Raw genomic sequence first — 24,891 nt, forward strand, 5'->3', positions numbered from 1 at the left:
AGCTTTTGTCACTCGGGACAATTGTTCTCTACTGTTATTGCTCTGCTCGATTGATGTCCTCAGTTCTCCTGTGATCTGCAACCACGCTTTGATACCATGTTGAAGTTTCTAAGTCTACCAATTAGAAACCCTCCATGCACTTTACTGATTTATTCCTACCTACTTGTTCTATTACTTAACAAGTTATTTACAATGAAAATACTGAAAATAATCATTAGTGCATGCTCAACATATTACAGATCATCAACTGAAGGAAACAGATACAAGCACACAAAATGACACCGTTATTTTTGGACTAATGTCCCCGGAAAAACCCAATGCGGAAAAATTGGTGCAGCTATCTAGGGGTTTTCTTATTAAGCAGTTTCAGAGTACAGTCTGGGTGCCAAATCCGGCTTACCCAATAGAGAATGCCTTTGGCAATTGTACCTCTCAGTCTGAGACAGATGTCCCAGCTGAAACCCCAAATAAACCCTCCGACATCTCCTCAGCTCCAATCTACCCCAAAAACCCTAGTGTCAGCCTCTCTGGACTACGTCAGCCTCTCTCTGCCCAGCGTTGGCCCTGCGTCACCCTGAATAGGCCTGCGTTAGCCTCAGGAGGCCCTACATCAGCTATGTTGGGCTCTCTAAAGCACTGCGCAACTCGTGGCTGCCTTTGCGTGGCCTTGTATGAGCCCTGGCTACTACTGCGTCACTCTCTCTGGCTCCTGCGCTGATCTCCCGGCGCTATCTCTGCCTCTCTGTCTCTCTGTACTCACTACCCCTCAGCGGCAACTCCGATCACTGATTCTATCTCTCTTAGAAAACCCCACTCTAGAGAATAAAATGACTAATCATCTAGTGTGTCCTCCACGTGACCCTCAAGCCTCCTCTTATACTTTTCTCGTTGACATATCAATAGCGGAGATTAAGTCCCTAATCAACGGCTAAGATTAGATCTGACTTGATCCATGTCTTTTGGACCATTTTAACACAGTTTCATATTAATACACATTAATATTTTATTTTCCCTAAGTTTAGACTTAGGGACTCCATTAAAAATATTAATTATTTTAATATCTCCTGAACTGTTTAGAATCTTCCAAAACCCTTTCTGGGTATTGGAGATCTCATGTGCCCCAACCTCTCCACCAAATTTCGTGGCTAGAGCACATCTGATACTACCCAAAATCAACAAATCGATGCCTCAAAACAAGCCTATCAAAGTCTGCAAGCAAAACAATAAGGAGATGATCATGTTGGCTCCAAATAAATGATTTAAATATATAAATATGTCGCGTCGGCTGGAAGAAATAGACACGTTGGTTCATAAGGTAATGTCGGCTCGAATTATATGTACACAACCACTATAAATACCATCTTGGGTATCTGCAAATGGGCAAGATAGAATTCGCAAATGCCTTTGAGATCTTCGCATGGAGGAGTAGAGCCGCAGATTAGGGCTTGACTGCACCTCAGTTGGGGTTTAGGTGCAGTCAATACCTCGCACAAATGGATTAGAATAATCTCGGGTAATAGAGGCAGAAGTGATGTAAGGTCTGAACATTCTTGGCACTTCTATGAAAGGAAATCTTGTCATTACAGTGGTAAACTAACCTCGCATGGAAAGGAGCAGTCTTGACACAAGATCCCAGTGGTTCTCCTATAGTTTCCTAAGCATATTGGATAGCAGTATGAAGATGATCCAAGTAACGTATCTACTGCATAATACAAATAGTGATCAAAATTACAAGAAGTGACAAGGGTAACATCTCGGCATCTATGTCTTAACATTCGGATTTGTATAGGCATATCACAATATAATAACAACTGACCTCGGCATACCTGTAAGGATTTCGGTTGGATGAAGATCTCGGACAAAGGGACTGTGTTGATGTATCTCGCACAGCAGTCCTAATATATAGATCTAAGTGAAATCCTTATGGCAGTACAAACATCTTGTACAGCAGTGACATGGAGTATTAGATGATGTTCCAATATGCAGTGATGAAAGAAACAATGATCACCTCAGTGAAGAGTGTCAGTCTCATCAAAGGTGAAGAGACAAGGATCATAATCATACAGTTCAGTAAGTTGCAGTTATGATCTCAAGGTATAGAGATCATCTCAGCCTCAACGATCAGTCATGGTGTATAATGCTCTCATCAAAGCAGTGACGAAGTTCTTGAAGATGCAATAGTAATCTCAGAGGTGCAGCAAGATGATGATCTCAACAGTGTTCAAGCAAGTGGATTGATGTCATGGTCTTGGAGTGGTAGAGTGTGTCAAGGGTCACGGTCTTGGTATTTGTCAATGGAATCTCTATAAGAAGAATTTACACATGGGTTTTTCCTCTCCAAGAGGGAGAGAATTTGGCCCTAGCAGATATCCAAACATTTGTGTTCTTGTCTCTTTTGTTTTTGATAGCAATTTGATGAAGTTAACTTACACATGCTAATAATGAAGTAAACAACAAGCTAAGATAAAGATTGCATAAACACTTCACAAATTGTTATCATGTATCAAAGAATCACCCTAATTATGGATGCCCTACATTCTTCAACATGGTATCTGAGGGAATGGTTCAACAGTCAAGGAAAGGGGCAGAAAAGAGACATTCAGAGGTCAAGCTAAAGGATCTACAATCAAAGAACAAGACATAGATTCAAGTAGCAGTCTACATCCTCAAGTCTACAGCAAAGGGTTTGAAGAACAATAGTCAAAGGATGAAGCATTCATAGCAATGACTTTGGTGACTCCCACAGTTTTGATCTATACCACAGTAATCTCTATCATTTTACAATGGCATGATCTCAACTTCTTGACAACTCGGATTGCCAAAAGCTTGATGCTCAAGGGCATACAGAATCAGATCATCTACAACATACAACCTCAAGTCGATGTTGATATTCAAGTCAATTATTTTGAAGGCTTGAAGATAAGCTTCAGCAAGGATCCTATCCGGAGGAAGCATCAATGCATCTACCTCAACAACTGCCAAAATGATCAAGGTGAAGATCGCATCTTCACATATCAAGCATCTTTTTATAATCAAGTTTGTTTTATTGACTTCATCATTGCAAGAAGATTTATGGGTTAGAGAGGTCATCAAAAGTTCTTGCAGTAGGATTGACAGAATCCTTATGAAGAAGTGAAGTCAGTACATCAAGGTCTCCTTTGAAATCATGAGAACTCTTAAGGTTCTATGAAGTGAGAAAGGAGACATAAGAAGGTTACATAAAATGCTAGAGGATATACTCTCTGAAATGAAGTGCAGAAGGTGCCAAAGAATGAAGAAATATCTTCATGAGATCTCAATTGAGAGATCTGGGAAAATGATGAATAAACAATCATCATTGATATTGATATTGATAAGCAAGGTAACAGATGTCCATGAACAAGAAGGTTACCTCGATCAACAGTCTGTGGTCTCTATGTCAGATAGAGAAAGGCAAGTTGATAGGACACAAATAAGTGTAGATGAGTATAGGAAGGTTAGTACTATGGAAAAGGAACTCATATCACTGGAAGGGTGGAGGAAGCTGAAGAAAGATCAGAGAAAGAGAGAATAATAGATCTCCATTATGAATGAGATGGTGTCCCTCTCGAAAGGATCCTATCAAAAGTCCCTACAGATATGACCATAGTAAGAAGATGCATTGTGGCATCCTAGAAACAAGAGCTTGTTCAGAATCATGAAGAACATAGCCCTAGGGAATCTCTTTGGATATTAAAAGGAAAAAGGAAGAAGTCATCCAGGTTAGAGGAAGCATTTGCCGGATGGGGACATACTAGATCCTGAAGGACCTTTGATAGAAACCGTAGCGCAGGATCTCCTAGTCCCAGAAGGCAGCAAATGTTTCACCAGGATTTCCAACTTATGGAAATCATGAAACAAAGGATTGATGACATGTTGAAGCAAATCAAGGGATTGAAGTAGCCTGAAGGGAAAATGAGGTATGCATGCTTATATTTGTATTTGTATTTGATATCATAATGTCATGATATATGGTTGTAGATAAAATGGATCGAGCATGATCAAAAGGGAAAGGATATCCTCCTTTGAAAGGAAGCAGAAAGACATAAATCAAACTAGATGAAATCAACATCATATGTCCTCATATGAAGTATGAGGTAGTCGTAGTTGAGTACACTTGAAGAACTCTGAGAACTCCTAGGAATGAAAGACATGAGGATGAAAGAGATTGTGATACATGCAACCATGACGAATGCAATCAACATCCAGAGGATCAGGAAGACTTGACCAGGAAACCTCCTGGAATGATGTGCAAACTCTGATGGAAGTCTAAAAAGATGAGGACCCTTGACAACAGATATCATTGGGAGATGTGTCAACATGTATGCAGGATGATTGATACCTACAAGAAGATGTCATTGGAAGAAGGCCATCACCAAAGGGTAATATGTGATTTGTTTTTAGTGTCTGACCTCTTGGAAAAATCTGGGTATGTGTGCAAGGCCATTGTAAGAAGAGTTGTGAAGGATGTCACAACTATGTACCTTGTGATCGAGAGCAATCATCGTCGAAGGAAAGACAGATGGCCCTATGAAGGAAGCCCCAGATATAAAGCCAAGGAGGATACTTTCTGGGAAAAGAAGAAATGACATGACGAAGGAAAGTGATGGATGGCTGAACCCTACATGTGAAGAAATCGATGACATCAAAGTCTTGAATCGTTAGTCAACTAGAAGACCCTATAAAGCACTGATGATAGAGTCCCTAGTTAAGAGGGAGCTCTAGGTGGTTCCTATGAGTAAAGGAACTCGAGCAAGTTTCTAAGTGAAGAGAAACTTGGAACTCGTACCTAGTTAAGAGGGAGAGTTAGACACGACATTCCTGTCTTCAGTTTGGAAGAAAGAATGGAGGATTGTGTAATCATCTGGCATCCGACACTCTTTGAGGATGTGGTAGGGCATCCAAAACAAGAGTGGGCAAGAGGACCAATATTCTTGAGGGTTGGGAACCCAAGATGAGAATAGTCCTACTAGGGCATACTCGGAGAACACCGGGGTGGGTATGACCCTAAGAGAGACAATGGTGATGCGTGTCTATTAGTCAATGGTCTCGCCAACATTGTGTGCTCTGATCTAAGTGAGAGAGAGAGCTGTTAGTCAAGGCCTTGCTAAATGAAACCAATGTTGGTTGAAATGATGCTATAACAGATGGATTGCAAATCCGATTCTTCTTATGAGAAATTCTTCAGATTGAGAATGACCATGTACCATTATGAATGCCTCCCTAGTTAAGAGGGAGTGTTGAAGAAAATGTAACTAGGTTCGGTCTTCATAATGACATGATCTTTGTATTTGATGTAATTAAAAGAAATAATATATAATCTTTCCACATGGGTTTCATGAGCAAGAAGTGTCTCTACGTAAACGATTTCTTCTTGATGTCTTTAGGATTTATTTAAATGTCAAACAGTGATGTCATGTGTATAGAAACTCTTTATGAGTTCAAGTAAATATGTACAAGTCTTCAAAAGTTGTGTAACAGCCCTCCAAGACCAAGATCAATGCCCCAAAACAAGCCTATGAAAGTCTGCAAACAAAATAATAAGGAGATGATCATGTCAGCTCCAAATACATGATTTAAATATATAAATATGTCACGTCGGCTAGAAGCAATAGACACATCGGTTCATAAGGTAATGTCGGCTCAAATTATATGTACACAACCACTATAAATACCCTGTTGGGTATCCGCCAATGGGCAAGATAGAACTCGCAAATGCCTTTGAGATCTTCACATGGAGGAGCAGAGCCGCAGATTAGGGCTTGATTGCACCTCGGTTGGGGTTTAGGTGCAGTCAAGACCTCGCACAAATGGAGCAGAAAAATCTAGAGTAATAGAGGCAGCAAGGATGTAAGGTTTGAACATTCTCGGCACTTCTATGAAAGGAAATCTTGTCATTACAGTAGTAAACTAACCTCGCATGGAAAGGAGTAGTCTTGACACAAGATCTCGGTGGTTCTCCTGTAGCTGCCTAGGCATATTGGATAGCAGTATGAAGATGATCCAAGTAACGTATCTATTGCATAATACAAACAGTGATCAGAATTACAAGAAGTGACAAGGGTCACATCTCGGCATCTCTATCTTAACCAATGTTGTTAAAAGCGCGATCGGGATTAAATCGGCGCCGTGAATAAAGTGGAAAAAATCGGCAAAAGCGGGAAAAAAGCGGAAAAAAGCGGGAAAAAAGCGTTTGGCACAAAAATATTCATTTTTTTTCATTTTTTTTCAATTTTTTTAATATCTAAACCATCTACAACATAAAATAAATACATTGACACATAAATATGATAAAAAAACTAATATATAAGATGTTTAATATCATTTCTAGCACTAAAATCACACATAACATTGAATCATGTCCTGAATAGTAAGTCCTGAGTCCCAACTCAGCCTCAAAATATCAACAAAAAATATGATAGTGTATCTCATCATGTCATAATGTCATATACAATAAAATGAAAGTCTAATCCTATTGATTTCCTCTGCCCCTCTTGCGAGAAAATGGCACAACTTTCTCTTTCCCTCTAGATGTAGAAGCTGGTGCCTATGCTGGTGGAAATGGCAGTGGAGTCTGACGTGCTCTAGAAGTTGAAGAACTAGTAGTAGCAGCTACAGGAGGCTGAGGTAGACGGAGACCACATCCTCTACTGGTGGTAGTGGTAGCCCGGGTAGGCGGTGTCACCTCCTCCTCCTGCTCCTCCTCCTCCACCTGCTCCTCCTCCTCCTCCTGCTCCTGCTCCTGCTCCTCCTGCTCCTCCTCCTCCCCCTCCTCCTCCCCCTCATCCTGCACTAACCAATCATCAGTGGGATCCATGAGAGGCCTCTCGGTCTCAACCCTCCATTCAGCAGTGGTGTCAATCCCATCCAATGAGATGGCTTCCGTATCAGGTGTCCTCTCTAGTTGTCTCACCCACAATCGAAGATTGTAGTAGACATAGACCATGTCATTAAGTCTATGGGACTCCAACCTGTACAAAGTTCATGAAATAATAATTAATAATTAATATTATAAAAAAATATTGTTTAAAACTTTAATGAATTCAAAAATTTATTTGGAAATTTGCAATATTTTAAATGTTTAAGTGTTAACCTATTGCGCTTCTTGTTGTGTATTTTTTCAAATACACTCCAATTGCGCTCACATCCTGAGGAGCTGCATGTTTGGCTGAGGATGCGTACGGCAAGCTTTTACAAAAGGGGTACTCTGCCACCATACATCTTCCACCATGCGTCTACAACAAAATTACAAATAAAATTTTAAATAAACATAAGAAAAAAATGGAATTTGAAGAGACAATGAAATTTGAAACGAAGTTACAAAGTACAAACTAAAAAATACCTGGCATTTTAATCGTCCTATCAGTGACAGCCATCTCAAAGCCAAATGTGCCACCTGACATCTTATATGTCTCAATTTTTCTAGAGATCTCTATACGTTGTTCTGGAGATCTCACCATCTTCTGGACACAGGTTAATAATCCTTCCACGACCTCAGCATCAAAATCAAACCCACATGCATAAGAAAATGCAGGGTTCAGGAAAAGCCCAGCAGCATGAATGGGACGATGGAGTGTGTTGTTCCATCGCTCATCAATCACTTCCCATAGAAGGAGTTGTCTCTGAAACCCATCATCTCCCTTATCATCATAGTAGGACCGAATGGCTTCTTTGGCCCTGTCCATGGCTTCATACAAATAGCCCATTGCGGGCTTCTCACCATCAACCAACCGAAGAACCTTTACCAAAGGTTCAGTAACAGCGCACACCTCCTGCACTCCCGCCCAGAAGTCTTCCTGGTATGAAACTAGTCTGCACACGGCCTCTCCTTCTGGTTTGCGGCTCATTGACGAAGCACGCCACTCCTCTGAAAGAAACATTCTCTTCAAATCCCACATAGAATTCAAGAGGGATTGAAGAGATATGAAACTCGTCGCAAACCGTGTAATGGCGGGGCGCACCAACTCTTTGTTGTTGGTGCATTTTCTCATCAAGCTAAGCACAGATGTGTGATTGTAAATAAATTTTGTGATGCTTTTTGATGAGTCAACAATATCTTTGACAAAGGGAATTTTCCCTATGTCCTCTAACATCAAATCAATACAATGGGCAGCACAAGGTGTCCAAAATAAAGTAGGATGCCTGTCCATAAGCATTCTACCAGCAGCAACATAATTTGCAGCATTGTCCGTTATGACTTGGACAACATTTTCTGCACCCACCTCCAAAATAAACACATCCAGCAAATCACATAAAGTTCTTGCATCTTTGATTTGATGAGTTGCATCAATAGATTTGATAAACATAGTCCCCTTGGGACAACTAACCAAGAAGTTTATAAGGGTTCTCCCCTTTTGGTCAGTCCAACCATCTGACATAACAGTGCATCCTGTTTGTGCCCATGATGCCCTAAAATCCTCCAATCTTTGGGTGCAGTCACGTTTTTCCTCTTGAAGAATCCGGCCTCTGAAATCATGAAGAGAAGGGATTTTGTACCCCGGGCCAACACTGGCAATAGCATCAACAGTAGGTTGGAAAAATGGATTATTCCTTACAATGCTGAAAGGAATATCACTCCAGAGGAGAAATTTTGCCATCAACCTATCAGCTTGTTCTTTTTCAGTTCTTTTTAGCATTGAACCGATAGTTGGTTGTGAACCAGGTGTGGTTCGAGGAACAAAAAATGATGATGCAGCTACCGGATTGACTGACGCTGCAGTAGAACCAGTGCCACTTGGCCCACTTGCTTCAGCTGACCCTTTTAGTTGCCTTTTGAGTTCTTCTTTGGCCTCTCTAGTGTGCTCTAATTCTCCCAATGCTCTCATGGCTCTTTGGATAATTTCAGGATTTGTATTTATACAGGGCCCCACATCACGTCCAGGGATTTGTGCAAGGTGGAACTTCAACCTGTACACCCCCCCGCTTATCTCCTTTCCACACAACTTGCAAAACAAGTTTTGTCTATCATTCGGAGCTTTAGGTTCACCATATTCCCAGAAAGGATCCAATTTCCTTGGGATGTTTGTTTTTGAATTTTGAATTTGCAAACCTATGGAAAAATAAGGATTAGGAAATAGGAATTTAGGATTACATAATACAAATTACAATTTAGCATTTACAAAATTACAAGTTAATTATTTCCAAAATCCCAATTTCCAAACCCAAGTTACCCAACCAAATGCCAATGGCAAATGCCAAAAAACAATGAAAATTCAAAAAACATAAACAATGTTTAAAAAAAATGAAAAAATAAAAATAAAAAATTGGTTCTCATAGTCATAACAAATTACCCATCCCAAATCAATGAAAAATTACAAAAAATTCTTTAAAAACAATGAAAAACAAAGTTTTTAAAGAAGCAAAACAAAAAAAAATTAATCTACATACCGTTTTTATGGACAAATTGGTGATCTTGTCTTGGATTTCTCCTAAAAACACTTGGATTCGCTCCCAAACTCGACCCAAACCCTTCAGCTCCTCTCCTTCAGCTCTTCTCCTCCTCCTCCGCGCGGCGACAGTCAAATGACATAAAAAAAATTCGTTTTTCCCTATTAAAAGCCCGCTGCCCGCGCCCTCGCAATTTTTTCGGAAAAAATCGTTATAAAAAAAATACGGCGATTTTTTGGGATAAAAATCGCGATTTATGCGGGATGGTGATAAAATCGCGATTTTAACAACACTGATCTTAACATTCGGATCTGTATAGGCATATCACAATACAATAACTAATGGCCTCGCCATACCTATAAGGATCTCAGTTGGATGAAGAAGATCTCGGAGGAAGGGACTGTGTTGATGGATCTCGCACAGCAGTCCTGATATATAGCTCTCGGTAACATCCTTATGGCAATACAAACATCTTGTACAGCAGTAACGTGGAGTATTAGATGATGTTCCAATATGCAGTCATGAAAGAAACAGCGATCACCTCAATGAAGAGTGTCAATCTCATCAAAGGTAAAGAGACAAGGATCATAATCTTACAGTACAGTGAGGTGCAGTTATGATCTCAAGATATAAAGATCATCTCAGCCTCAACGAACAGTCATGGTGTATAATGCTCTAATCAAAGCAGTGACGAAGTTCTTGAAGATGCAATAGTTATCTCAGAGGTGCAGCAACATGATGATCTCAACAGTATTCAAGCAAGTGCATTGATATCTTGGTCTTGGAGTAGCAGAGTGTGTCAAGGGTCATGGTCATGGTCTTCTTGAACCTAGTGGCAAACTTGCGCACCTGCATATCTGTTGAAGCTACTACTTGATTCTTCCCTTTGCCCTTCATCCTGTGTTCTTCCTCTTATCCTTCCCTGCATGACTACTAAGAGCAAGGTTCTCATCATCACCCTTTGATTGCCACCATGAAGTGACTCCTCTCGAGTCACCTCCCATATCAAGTCATCCCATTAGCCTCTCCTAGTTCAATAGATTCTCATGTGTTGTGATCCCTTTGATGAAGGATGCCATGGCTTGGAAAAGCCATTTGGGGAAGTCTACACCATCTCCTCATCTATCACTTTCTCCCCAACTAAACTAACTCATCCCGAACTTGTGTGAACTTGATGAGATATGAAGTAGCCCTATTTGACTTGGTCATCTTGGTGTTTCTCAACTTCTCCCTCAACATCATTTTTCTAATTCCATTGTTGCTTTGATAAAGTTTGCAAAGCCTCCCACATTTTCTTGGTTGTATCCTTCCACAAGGGATGAGGGATCACATGGTCCTTCACTCCAAAGTCCATCAAGAATATGTTAGAATTGTGTTGTCATTGATATAGGTCATTGTTGCAACGTCACTGATGTCCAAGAAAGTGCATGTGTTGTCATTCATTGCAGTGTTATTGATGTTAAGTGAGCAAAGCAAGGAGTGAGGAGATCAAGGTGATCCAATTGTTGTTAGTCGCAACCCTCTTCGATTTAAAGGAAAACCCCAAATTTCAGAAGTAGAACACTAAATTTTGGGGCATAAGGAGCAAAACCCCAAATTTGCTAGAGACCGCGCAACTTCAAGAGGCAGATTGTGAAGCTTCAACTTATACTAATATATTGTTGATGGACAAATGTAGCTGGGTCTTTTATGGGAACTTGTAGTAGGAGGTCTTTTTTTACAGTAGACAAAGTCAATGATTTTATGATCAAATAGAGTGGTTGTCCTTTGGAGTGCAGAAAAGGCACAATATTTTGTCTATTTTGATTTCTAGTTGAAACAACAAATAGACAGATTTTCTATTTGGATTAAAATTATAACAATTCCTCATAAATATAGACACCTTTTGCATATTTGATTCATGGGTCAAGGCCAAATGTATTGTGCAAACATATTATTCCAAAACTAATGAGCCAAGTGTTGATTTTGGGTAACATCGGATGTGCTCTTGCCTTGAAATTTGGAGGAGAGGCTAAGGCACATGAGATCTCCAAGACATAGAAATTGTTTTGAGAAATTCCACCTGGATGAAGAGTTATTAAAATAATTAATCTTTTTAATGGATTCCTAAGTCTAAACTTAGGAAAATAAAAATATTAATAGATATTAATAAAGATAAGAGTGAGAAGCTTCTAAGAGACGGGGATCAAGTCTATTTTAATCTTAGCCATTGATTAGAGACTTAATCTCGACCATTGATTCATCAACGGGAAAAGTATAAGAGAAGACTTGAGGATCATTTGGAGACACACAGGGAGATACTCAGTATCTCAAGGAAAAATGATTCTCAAGAGAAGGACATCAATTTCAGAGGGAGAGTTGCAGGGTAGAGGAAGAGAAGGGCATCAGCAGCAGTCAGTTACTAAGGAGGAGGTGACGCAGGGACATGGAGAGATAGCGCAGAGAGAGACGCAGTCCAGAGGAGAGACGTAGCCCTCACACAGGCTGACACAAAGGACGCAGAGCCACACAGAGTGACGCAGAGGTGACAAAAGAGTGGGAGAAGGGTTTCCAAAGTGTCAAGAAGTTTCCAAGGGAAAGTATCAAGTCTTTTCTTTCAGTTTCTGAAAACAATTGTGTCAATGTGATTGGTTCTTGTGCATGTATTTTCTCTGTGTAATTTATTTGATAACTGTGTTGAAGAAAATGTAACTAGGTTCGGTCTTCCTAATGACATGATCTTTCTATTTGATGTAATAAAAAGAAATAATTTATTTATATAATCTTTCTACATGGGTTTCATTAGCAAGAAGTGTCTCTAAGTAAAAGACTTCTTCTTGATGTCTTTAGGATTTATTTAAATGTCAAAGAGTGATGTCATGTGTATAGAAACTCTTTATGAGTTCATGTAAATATGTACAAGTCTTCAAAAGTAGTGTAACAACCCTCCAAGACCAAGATCAATGCCTCAAAACAAGCCTATCAAAGTCTGCAAGAAAAACAGTAAGGAGATGATCATATTGGCTCCAAATAAATGATTTAAATATATAAATATGTCATGTCGGCTGGAAGCAATAGACACTTCGGTTCATAAGGTAATGTCGGCTCAAATTATATGTACACAACCACTATAGATACCCTGTTGGGTATCCGCAAATGGGCAAAGATAGAACTCGCAAATGCCTTTGAGATCTTCGCATGGAGGAGCAGAGCCGCAGATTAGGGCTTGATTGCACCTCAGTTGGGGTTTAGGTGCAGCCAATACCTCGCACAAATGGAGCAGAATAATCTCGGGTAATAGAGGCAGCAGTGATGTAAGGTTTGAACATTCTCGGCACTTCTATGAAAGGAAATCTTGTCATTACAGTAGTAAACTAACCTCGCATGGAAAGGAGCAGTCTTGACACAAGATCTCGGTGGTTCCACTGTAGCTGCCTAGGCATATTGGATAGTAGTATGAAGATGATCCAAGTAATGTATCTATTGCATAATACAAACAGTTATCATAATTACAAGAAGTGACAAGGGTCACATCCCGGAATCTTTGTCTTAACATTCGGATCTGTATAGGCATATCACAATAGCATAACTAATGGCCTCGGCATACCTGTAAGGATCTTGGTTGGATGAAGAAGATCTCGGACGAAGGGACTATGTTGATGGATCTCGCACAGCAGTCTTGATATATAGATCTCAGTGACATCCTTATGGAAGTACAAACATCTTGTACAGCAGTGACGTGGAGTATTAGATGATGTTCCAATATGCAGTGATGAAAGAAATAGCGATCACCTCAGTGAAGAGTGTCAATCTCATCAAAGGTAAAGAGACAAGGATCATAATCTTACAGTACAGTAAGGTGCAGTTATGATCTCAAGGTATAGAGATCATCTCAGCCTCAAGGAACAGTCATGGTGTATAATGCTCTCATCAAAGCAGTGACGAAGTTCTTGAAGATGCAATAGTAATCTCAGAGGTGCAGCAAGATGATGATCTCAAAAGTGTTCAAGCAAGTGGATTGATGTCTTGGTCTTGGAGTGGCAGAATGTGTGAAGAGTCATGGTCATGGTATTCGTCAATGGAATCTCTATAAGAAAAATTTACACATGGGTTTTCCTCTCCAAGAGGGAGAGGTTTTGGCCCTGGCAGATAGCCAAACATTTGTGTTCTTGTCTCTTTTGTTTTTGATAGCAGTTTGATGAAGTTAACTTACACATGTTAATAATCAAGTAAACAATAAGTTCAGATAAAGATTGCATAAACACTTCACAAATTTTTATCATGTATCGAAGCATCACCCTAATTATGGATGCCCTAGATTCTTCAACAAACTGCAGTAGAATATATTTTAATATTTGTTGAAGGGATTTCGTAAATAACTTATTGTGAAGAATAAGTAGGTGAAATAAATCAGTTGTTGCAGTAGAATTTCAGATTAGAAATTTTCACATGGGATCAGAGCAAAGATCCGGCAATAGGAGAGAAGAATCGACTATGGGTCAAAAGCATGATGCAGAGGCATCAACTCAAAGGGACTTACGCAGATTTCCAAAAGGGTGCACAAGGGGCATAGATCACGATTATTCTATGTTAGCTTCCAGATTGGAAGAAGTCGCTTGCCTAGCAAGCTCTGCCTCCTCTGAGGTTTGGTATATAGACAGTGGAGCTTCCTGGCATATGACAGGAATTCGAAAATGTTTTTCAGATTATCAAGAAGAAAGAATGAATTTTCAGATCACCATCGGAAATAAGGGAAAGTGTACCCCAGTAGGAAGAGGTATTGTAGTACTAGAAGAGGTATTGTAGTCTTTCAAACCGAAGCGGGAGAGTGGCTTCGAGCAACCAATGTGCTGCATGTGCCAAGATTGGGGATGAACTTACTCTTTGTATCTCAACTTCAAAACAAGGGCTATGACGTTTTCTTCATTAATGAGAAAGTATATGTCAAACACCCGAGTTGGAAGAAGAAGGCCCAGATTGGAATCAAAAGTAACAAGATGCATAGATTACAGCTAGACTCACCAATGGCACTTATAGGCAGCAATGGAGACAAAGATTTGAATGAACTATGGTACAAGAGGATGGGATACTTACACCATGGGGCTCTAAGAATTCTTAGGAAAATAGTATCAAGAGTTCCAGAACTAAGTACCGAACAAGATGATGTATGCAGAGGGTGCACTCTGGGCAAGTATGCCAAAGCAACGTTTTCCAGAAGTAACAATAGAGCTAAGAGTGTTCTAGGATTGATACACTCAGACATCTGCGGACCAATGTCCACAAAAGCTCTTAGTGGTGCTGAATAATTCGTCACCTTCATCGATGACCATTCCAGGAAGACTTGGATCTACTTTCTGAAAACCAAGAATGAGGTTTTTGGTCGATTCAAAGAGTTCAAGGCTCTAGTGGAGAATCTGACAGGAAAGAAGATAAAAGTGTTGCACTCAGACAATGGTGGAGAGTATGTTCAGAAGGACTTCACTGATTTTTGCGCTAAAGAAGGCATTAGAAGAGAGTGGACTGCTCCCTATAATCTGGAGCAGAATGGAGTAGCAGAAAGGAAAAACAGGACTATTGTGGAAGCAGCTAGCGCAATGTTGTGTGATCAGGATAAGCACAAATTCCTGTGGGCATGCAGCACAACAGTGTATGTCCGCAACAGGACTCCACACAGGGCATTGGGCAAAATCACTCTGGAAAGGGTCTTCACCGGGAAGACACCTGAAGTCAGTCATTTCAGGATATTTGGGAGTTTAGCGTATTGTCGTGTACCCAAAGAAAAGAGAAAGAAATTACATCAAATTGTTGATAAAGGATATCTTGTGAGATATGGCGAGAATGCTAAGGCATATAGATTATATCTTCCAGGGAGTAGGAAGGGAGTAGCTCGGCGGGATGCAAAGTTCATGGAGGACAAAGATTTCAGGAAATCCTGAGAAATGCCTTCTGAGGAGCAGTGAAAGGATGATCCATTGGTCCAACCACTTCGACCAGTAGAAACTAGTACCAGAAATTCTCCTAAAGACAAAGCTTCAGAACAGGAGGAATCTCAGGAACAGGAAGAGCTAATAGATGTACCCACTACCAGTGGAAGAACAAGTCGGGAACTCCGACAAATTCTACAGGATGTAGAGAACTTCATTGGTGCACCCAAGAATGATAAAAGGGAGCGAAGACAACCAGACAGATACCAGGCCCTAGTAGCTCAGGTTAGGGAACCTTCTAATTTTCAAGAGGTCATTCGGCATCAAGTATGGGTAGATGCTATGGTGGAGGAATACAGTTCTATAATGGTCAATGATGTCTGGGAAGTGATACCTAGGCCTCAAGACAGGTCAGTGGTAGGTTCGAGATGGATCTACAATGTCAAATATGTTGGAGACGGTAGTGTGGAGAAATATAAAGTCAAGTTTGTAGCTAAGGGGTATGCTCAGAAGGAAGACTACGAAGAAACCTTCGCCCCAGCAGCCAGGTATACTTCTATTAGAACCGTGATATCTCTTGCAGCATAGATGGGGTGGGAGATTCACCAGATGGATATCAAGACGACATTCTTGAACGGGGTAATAGAAGAGGAAGTATACATTAAATAGCCAGAGGGTTTTGAGACACATGAGAAGAAATCTCATGTATGCAGATTAAAGAAAGCCTTGTATGGGCTTAAACAGGCACCTAAAGCATGGTGCGATCGAATTGATGGCTACTTACAGAAGATGGGGTTCATCAAGAGTGACGCAGAGTCGCAGACCCTAATCTCTACTATCTTGTCGTAGAGAATGAGTCTCTAATCCTAGTGTTATATGTGGATGATCTTTTAGTTGCAGGATCATCCAGGCTCATCAAAGACTGCAAGAAGAACCTAGCCACAGAATTCGACATGAAGGATTTGGCTTCCTGGGGTTGGAAGTTTGGTAGCAGAAGGGTGAGATCTTCCTTGGACAAGGGAGATATGCTACAGAGATCTTGAAGAGGTTCAGGATGCAGGACTATAGACCTATGGCTACTCCAATGATCACCAACTCGAAGAAGATTGATGCATCAAAACATAAAGACGTTAATCCCACCTTGTACAGGTAGCTTATAGGGTCCCTGATGTATCTGGTCAATACCAGGCCAGACATTTGTTACGCTATCAACATCGTCAGACAGTTCATGGTGGAACCCAAGAGGGCGCACTGGGCAGCAGCCAAACATGTTCTCAGGTATATACAAGGAACAGTCGAGCATGGACTATTGTACACCCAAGGCAATGACATCAGGTTGAGTGGGTTCATTAACGCAGATTGGGCTGGAAGTTCAGTAGATCGGAAAAGTACAATTGGGTACTATTTCAACATTGGATCAGGAATGACCTCCTAGTGTAGTATAAAACAAAAATCCGTGGCTCTAAGCTCAGTTAAAGCAGAATATATGGCAGCTAGCACAACTTCGTGCGAATCCATATGGCTTAAGAAATTGCTTGTGAATCTATTCAAGAGAAGGATGAAAGTGACCAGGATTTTGTGTGATAATCAGAGTTGCATCAAGCTCTCTGCAAATCCAATATTTCATGATCAGTCGAAGCACATTGATATCAAGTGTCACTTTGTCAGACACTGTGTCCAATGAGGAGCAGTACAGTTGAGGTACACTCCTACAGGATAAAAAGAAGCAGCCATCCTCCCCAAGGCTCTAGGAAGAACAAAGTTTGTTTATTTCAAGGAGAAGATGGGGATGGTGAAGAATCCATTTCAGTAGCAAAAATGGATAAGTGTCTAGAGTTGCAGTGCAGCAGTTAGCAGTGGCAGTGCTATGGGCAGCATGATGCAGCATGTTGAGAGGGAGTTGCAGTACAAATGTAGCAGTGGTAGTGGCAGTGTCATGGGCAGCAGTACAGGAAGCAGCAGTGAAGTGGATGTGGGGCAGCAGGCCAAGCATCAGCATAGAGGACCGATGCGAAGGATCAGTGTAATGCTTCTATGGTGAAGCATTGCTAGAGCACATTCCTCGCTAAAAGGGAGTGTTGCTTTTGGGTAGCATCGGATGTGCTCTAGCCTTGAAATTTGGAGGAAAGGCTAAAGCACATGAGATCTCCAAGACCCAGAAATTGTTTTGAGAAATTCCACCCAGATGAGGAGTTATTAAAATAATTAATATTTTTAATGGATTCCTAAGTCTAAACTTAGGAAAATAAAAATATTAATAGGTATTAATAAAGATAAGGGTGAGAAGCTTCTAAGAGACGAGGATCAAGTCTGTTTGAATCTTAGCCGTTGATTAGAGACTTAATCTCGACCGTTGATTCATCAATAGGAAAAGTATAAGAAAAGACTTGAGGATCATTTGGAGACACACAAGCATATACTCAGTATCTCAAGGAAAATTGATTCTCAAGAGAAGGAGATCGATTTCAGAGGGAGAGTTGCGGGGTGAAGGAAGAGGAGGGCATCCGCAACAGTCAGTGACTGAGGAGGAGGTGACGCAAGGACATTGAGAGATAGTGTAGAGAGAGACGCAGTCCAGAGGAAAGACACAGCCCTCACGCAAGCTGACACAGAGGGACGCAGAGCCATTCAGAGCCCCACTGAGCCACGCAGAGTGACGCAGGGGTGACACAAGAGTGGGAGAAGGGTCTCCAAAGTGTCAAGAAGTTTCCAGGGGAAAGTCTCAAGTGTTTTCTTTCAATTTCTTTGTAAAATCATTCCTTGTAAAAGAGATTGTTGTTGAAGATTAATAAAACCCTCATCTACTGCACCGGTTTTCCCGCATTGGGTTTTTCCGGGGACAATTGTCCAAAAACAACTGTGTTGATGTGATTGGTTCTTGTGCATGTATTTTCTCTGTGTAATTATGTGATAATTGCAGTAGAATTTATTTCAATATTCGCTGAAGGGATTTCGTAAATAACTTATTGTGAAGAATAAGTAGGTGAAATGAAGCAGTTTCTACAGTGGAATTTCATATTAGAAATTTTCACACCAAGAATGAATAATACATCCATTAGTAGTATAATAATCTACTACACTATTTTCCATTTCTAAGTAAAACTGAGAAAATATGGGCATTAGTAAAATTTCCTTCTCTTTCTCCTATTTTTTAATATATATTTAAATTTCTCTACAACATAGTATCAGATATCGTCTTTCTATCCACAAGGATATGAGAGACAATTTATTCACCTTTTTGTTATAGCACAATATTGTTTTCTCTTTGCCCCACACGCTACAAGGACATCACAAGCAAGTCTCTATTTACATCAATTTTACTCACAATGGAAAGAAATGCAAACAGCCAATGTGGCAATGAACAAATGCTAGCTTACCACATAAAGGTACCAAGAAGCAAATGCATCCGTAGCAGCATATTGTAGTTGTGGAGTAGATAAAGGGTTCACTTCCCAATTTCCCAATCTTATATTTCTTGGCTTGTCCACCTACATTGCAAGAAGCCACAATGTCGTATTCCACAATTGCAGTGTTTCTTACACTACAGTAAAACTGAAAATAAAGGTTAGCAATTGCTAGTCCCCTAATCTAGTTGTATTATATAAATGTATATTTTGTTGTGTATTGTCCTGTTTTACCTTCAATGTATTGCCCAACGTTGAATCACAGAATTGTTACTAGATATACGATTTTCCTTTAGAAATCATTAATTACAATAATATATAAGAAACTGTCCATTTCAACTACTAACAGTGCTTATATGAAATGATGCAAAAAGATGCATTTTCCCCCCAATGTTTCTCAAGTTAGAGGCCTTTGTATAGAACCATACACATTGAATAATAAAGGCATTAACGAGTGATAATGCATTGGGGTATAAAACCCAATGGTTGCTTGACTTTGGAAGAAAACAGTTACTGAGGAGTGCAGTGTGCCTTATCCCTCTCAATAGAATGCATTCAAAATAGATGTGTTTTATTCAAAGTAAAATTGAGACCATTAGATGTACTTTGGAGCAAATTGGCATGCCTAGACTTCAATGGCCAGAGGTTTACAACACAGTTGTTTAAATTCTCAACTGATGCTCTTCCAAAGTTTTGAAGGACATTACATTAGAGGAGGCATTCACAGGAAAAAGGCATTCATTTGGTCATTTGAAAGTCTGTCACCAGCAGATTCATCTATCCTTCGGATAAGGAGAGGAAATTGGATTCTAAAAGTAAAAAAGGAGTTGTATGGACTATAGTGATGAAGCTAAGACCTACAAAATATTCATTTCTAGCGAGAGGAATACTATATCATGTACAGATGTTATCTTAATGGATGTGGTTTTAACTTTTTATTAAAGATGCATCTAGCCATTCTACTGTTAAGCTGCAGCCTATGGTTACAGCTAAGAGTAGCAAGGTTGGTAAACAAAAAGGAAAAGAAAGTGTTATAGGGATAAGGCTCAGGAGAGAAATCAATAAGTTCAACAAAAGGCAGCAGCAAAGAAGCCTAATTGGCTTTAGGAAAGTGGTAGAAGAACAATTTTTTTCATGTGGATGAGGAAGAAGAGGCTAAAGGAGTATGTTTCCAAGAAGATCAACGAGAACGGGCAAAGCACCTCAAATGTATGAGACAAATTTTCTTGCTTTTACAGTTTATTTGGTTTATAGTGAGCCCATGTCTTTCGATGAAGCTTCACATTGTGAAGAACATGGAAAAGCTATGCAAGCTGAATATGACAATCTGACGAAGGATGATGTATAGAACTTGGTGGAGTTTCCCAACAGAAAGAAAGTCATTAGTAGTAGATGGGTCTTCAATCTCAAGCATAATCCAAATGGAACCATTGAGAAATACAATGCCAGTACCGTAGCAAAAGGATTTAGGCAGAGAGAGAGCATCAATTATGAGGACACTTCTGAATCAGTCTCTGAATTCAATCCTCAATAAATTACTTAGCGCAGATTAATGCAAATAAACTAGCTAACATTCAAATTTGAAATTTATGAGCAGAAATACAATGAGCTAACAATTCTGAAAATGCACAGCAGAAATGAACAATATACACACATTTACCATACATATTTGACACATTAGATTTCTGGGCAAAGCCCCTAAAAAAACCCCAAGGGAAAACCACTGAAAAGAGAGAAATTTTATTAGTGAGCTCACAGGAAAAATTCTGAGTTTAAAACAGCAATAAATGCACTGTACTTTCCTCGTTTTTCATGCCCAGCATGTGAAAACTTTATCTATTGCAGCAACTGGAAATTATTCTTCTGATTCTTAATTTAATTTAACAATATATTTGCCCCCACAAACAATGAATAATTCTCTACTGCAATGTTCACAAATAAATTGCAGAAGAAAATAGCAATGTTGCGAAAATCACGATCGGGATTAAATCAGCGAGGGTCTCAAATCGGAAAGGATCATAAAAATCGGTAAAAACGGCAAAAAATCGGCAAAAATAAAATTTTAAAAATCACTGATTTAATCGTTTCAGCGAGAAAATCATGATTTTTTTTAAAAAACCGTGATTAAATCGCAATTTTTCGCAACACTAGAAAATAGCACTGGAATCTGAGAAAATTTAGCACACATACAATGAAAATGACAATTATTTTTGGACAATTGTCTCCGGAAAAACCCAACTTGGGAAAACCGTTGCAGCAGATGAGGGTTTTATTATTATGCAGCAATAAATTCCAAGTACAATCTATGGATTCCCAACTAGCAATCCAAACAGCAAGAAAATCTGGCAAAAATTATGTAAGGGAATCACCCTTCTTCCACAAGGAACCCCAGCACAACTTTCCTTCAGAAAACTCATCCTCCTGGACCCTCTGCGTCAACCTCTGCCCAGTGCTTGCACAAGCCCTATGATGTCTAGCCTCTGAACTGCTTCTGATGAAGTCAACTTTCCTGTCTCTGCTGAGAAAATCGCTTTTCCAACACTCTGGAACCTCTACCTGGCCTCTGGAATTGAAAATGGTTTTTCCTCTAGCTAAATCGAGTTTCTCTTCTGAAGCAATTACGCAGTCCTATGCGCTGCCTCACTGGGAATAACCCGGCCTCCTTGTTGTTGTCTCTCCTGAGCTGGAAAACTTCTTTCGGATCACTGTCTCTGCCCCTCACTATCTCTGCTTCGATCTCTGGTTCTCCGGCAACTATTGTTGCTTTCTAGAAATCGATCTGCCAAGGAAGTCAAACTACAAAAGTGTATTCTCCATCACCACATCAATCCTTTCTTATATCTTCCTGTTGGGACTCCAACGGCAATGATCAAATCTTAATCAATGGCTCAGATCATTTCTAGATTGATCTGTGTGAGTTTCTAGACTATTCTCACCTTGACTTAATTAATTCTGATTAATTAACCAGTATTCCTATGTTTAGACTTAGGAAACATTAAAAAATAGGTTAATAATCTAATTAAGTCATCTCTAAGGTGGAATTTCCAAAAACGATTTCTAGGTTTTGGAGATCTCATGTATTCTAGCCTCTCCACCAAATTTCGTGGCTAGAACACAATTGATGCTACAGAGAGTAACACTCCCACTTAGCATGGACTGTGTTCTCTCTAGTGTTACACATCCTGCCACAACACCCTGTCTCTATATCACCTCCTGTCACGCTACCGATGTCTAACTGCTACTATGCAACTCTGATGTTGTTGACACTGCCATACTGCTGCAAACACTGCATCTGCATTGCAACTACCTCTCATTTATCGTTGTTGCAACTGCAACTACTACAACTAAGAAGCATCCAAAATACTAAATCATTTGTGTTCATTATTATGCCTCTGTCTCCCGAGTCTCTAACTGCTACTAGTCATTTGCATTGTCACCGAAGAATTTGCATTGCTGCCAACTCTGCACTGAGCCACCTGCTCTGTTGTCAACACTGCATTACACTTCTCAACATCTGACTTCTACTAGTTTGCAACTGTCACTCTGGTACTGACTGCATCAACTACCACTGATCCATCTTGCTACTGAATATTGTGGGCCCCCATAACCAAGTAATGATCCATGAGGTGAACTCCTCAAAGGACCCTGCCCAATCTCTGTAGCTCTATGGGGCTACAATAAGAAGTCACCCCACATCAATCCTAGAGGTGTATCTGCGAACATTGCAAAATCTTCCTCCAACCTAGAGGACAACATATCTATATTAGCATGTGTCGCTACCTGGTCCTACTTCTCCTACTTGTCCTTCTTTCTGAGAGAACACTGGGTATTATAGTGGCCAAACTCGCCACGCTTGAATCACTTGACCTTAGATAGGTCTTTCTTCTTCTTCTTGTGCTCCCCCACCCCTAGTTGGGACCTTATATGCAAGGGCCACATTCTCCTCCTCCTTCACACTCTTCGATCCGCTACTGCTACTATCGTTGATGGAGCTCTTAAACAGAGCTTGCCTCAACTCCTCCTCCTGCAAATCGGCCCACATCCTGTCCCATCTTGGCAAAGTATCTCTACCCAATATACTTCAAACAAACACTTGCCAATCCTCCGAGACACTGTTTAGTGCCAATTGCACTAGCTCTAATGGTTGAGGTGCAACTCCAACAGTTGCAAGTTGATCTCAAACTTCCTGAATCCTCGAGAGGAAGGGATCTATGCCTCCTCCCTTCTGCATCCTTATGCATCTCAGCTTTTCTTCCAAGAACATCTTTCGTCGCTCAGAAGTACCTTGATATAGCATGGAGAGAGTTACCCATATCTCTCTGGTTGTACCTTTATCTGCCAAATGTGAGACTATATGATCTCGGACTCCATCCAAGATCAACCGCTTCACCCTTGCCATCTCCTTCATGTATTCCTTGAGCTGATCTGCATCCTGGGGAACTGCCACTAAATTATCTATGTAAGCTTTCATGCCATATTCATCTAGAAGGAAGCATATCCTAGCCTTCCAAATGACATAATTGAAAGCTCCATCCAACCTATCCTAATCTCTAAGCCATGTTGTGGCCATCTCTGATCAAGTCAAAAAATCCCTCTTTCCCTCTGCTTGGTTGTTGCTCTGCTACTCGCACTCCATCCTGGAATGTGTAGATCTGCTAGTTGCTACTGCCAATCTACCTAGAAAATCGAACTTCTGAGACTTGAAGTTCCCTGAGAGAAACTTTCCCTCTATTGTGTGTGCTTTTCTCTTCCACCCGACACTGGTTCTGCTACTGCAAAACCCTCTGCATCAAACCAAGGGATTTTCTCAACGAAAACCTGAGTTGCAGTTGCTCCCTCTGACTGTTGGAATCACTAACCCGGGCAACTCGACTTTTCTTCAACCCTGCAACTAAAATTCAAATTCCTACCCCAGTAATTCGGCTTACCTATTTAAGCATTGTGTTGCCTCTAAGAATTTCGCCCTGCTGCTCCCTCTGAGCAGCGAAATTCTTTCCTTTTCTTTTGAACTTCACGGTTGATCACTCACGCTCTGATACAATGTGAAAATTTTATCTATTGCAGGGACTAGAAATTAGTCTTCTAATTGTTAATTTAATTTAACAATTTATTTGACCACACAAACAATGAATAGTTCTCTACTACAATGTTCACAAATAAACTGCGGAAGAAAATAGCGCTAGAATCTGCGAAAATCTAGCACACACACACAATAAAAATGAAAATTATTTTTGGACAATTGTCCCCGAAAAAACTCAACTTGTGAAACCAGTGCAGCAAATGAGGGTTTTATTATTATGCAACAGTGAATTCTGAGTACAATCTATGGATGCCCAACTAGCAATCCAAACAACAAGAAAATTTAGCCAAAATTATGTAAGGGAATTACTCTTCTTCCACATGCAACCCTGGCATAACTTTCCTTCAGAAAACTCGTCCTCCTGGACCCTCTACATCAACCTCTGCGCAAGCCCTATGATATCTAACCTCTGAACTGCCTTTTATGAAGTCGTTTTGCCTATCTTTGTCGAGGAAATCGCTTCTCTGACACTTTTGAACCTCTGCCCGGCCTCTGGAACTGAAAACAATTTTTCCTCTAGCTAAATCGAGTTGCTCTTCTGAATCAACTACGCAATCCTCTACGCTGCCTCACTGGGAATAACTCAGCCTCCTTGTTATTAACTCTCTGAATCTGGAAAACTTCCTTCAAATCATTGTCTTTGCCCCTCACTGTCTCTTCTTCGATCTCTGGCTCTCCAGCAACCGCTGCTACTCTCTAGAAATTGATCTACCAAGGAAATCATGTAACGACCCATCTCGAATTAAAGGAAGCATAGGGATATTAGTATGTACGCGAGACATGCATATGATAGCTACATATGCATGTATCGTTTGTATTGTACTAGTATACATATTGGTTAATATCATTAAAATGTGTCGATATTTAGGGTAATGAATTAAATAGTGAAATAAATACCTAACATACAAGAATATAGTGGAGTACTTTACCATAATATATATATATATATATATATATATATATATATATATATATATATATATATATTCTGACAAAAAGAAACTATAGATTCTATGAAATGAAAGGAAATTAATATATAGAGAAATATATCTATATGTTAAAGTATGCTTTAAAATAAAGCCATAATATCATAAAAGAA

At 40.0% G+C, this 24,891-nt stretch overlaps 1 protein-coding gene across 3 annotated transcripts in view; it reads right to left on the reverse strand.

Moving 5' to 3' along the window:
- Positions 1–24,891, reverse strand: part of LOC149225669 (3'-5' exonuclease-like) — a 283,543-nt gene that overhangs the window by 72,262 nt on the left and 186,390 nt on the right. For 2 of the 3 annotated variants that reach the window (XM_089377254.1, XM_089377251.1), the window contains one exon: positions 18,686–18,796. The exons of the other annotated variant lie outside the window; for it this stretch is intronic. In XM_089377254.1, coding sequence (XP_089233380.1) covers positions 18,686–18,796 — 111 coding nt within the window. The remainder of the gene's footprint in view (positions 1–18,685; positions 18,797–24,891) is intronic. 3 annotated transcript variants of the gene reach the window in all.

Source organism: Pinus tabuliformis, chromosome J (genome assembly GCF_031772625.1).
Source record: "Pinus tabuliformis cultivar Carrire ecotype Pingquan chromosome J, CPIR1, whole genome shotgun sequence".
Lineage (NCBI taxonomy): Eukaryota > Viridiplantae > Streptophyta > Pinopsida > Pinales > Pinaceae > Pinus > Pinus tabuliformis.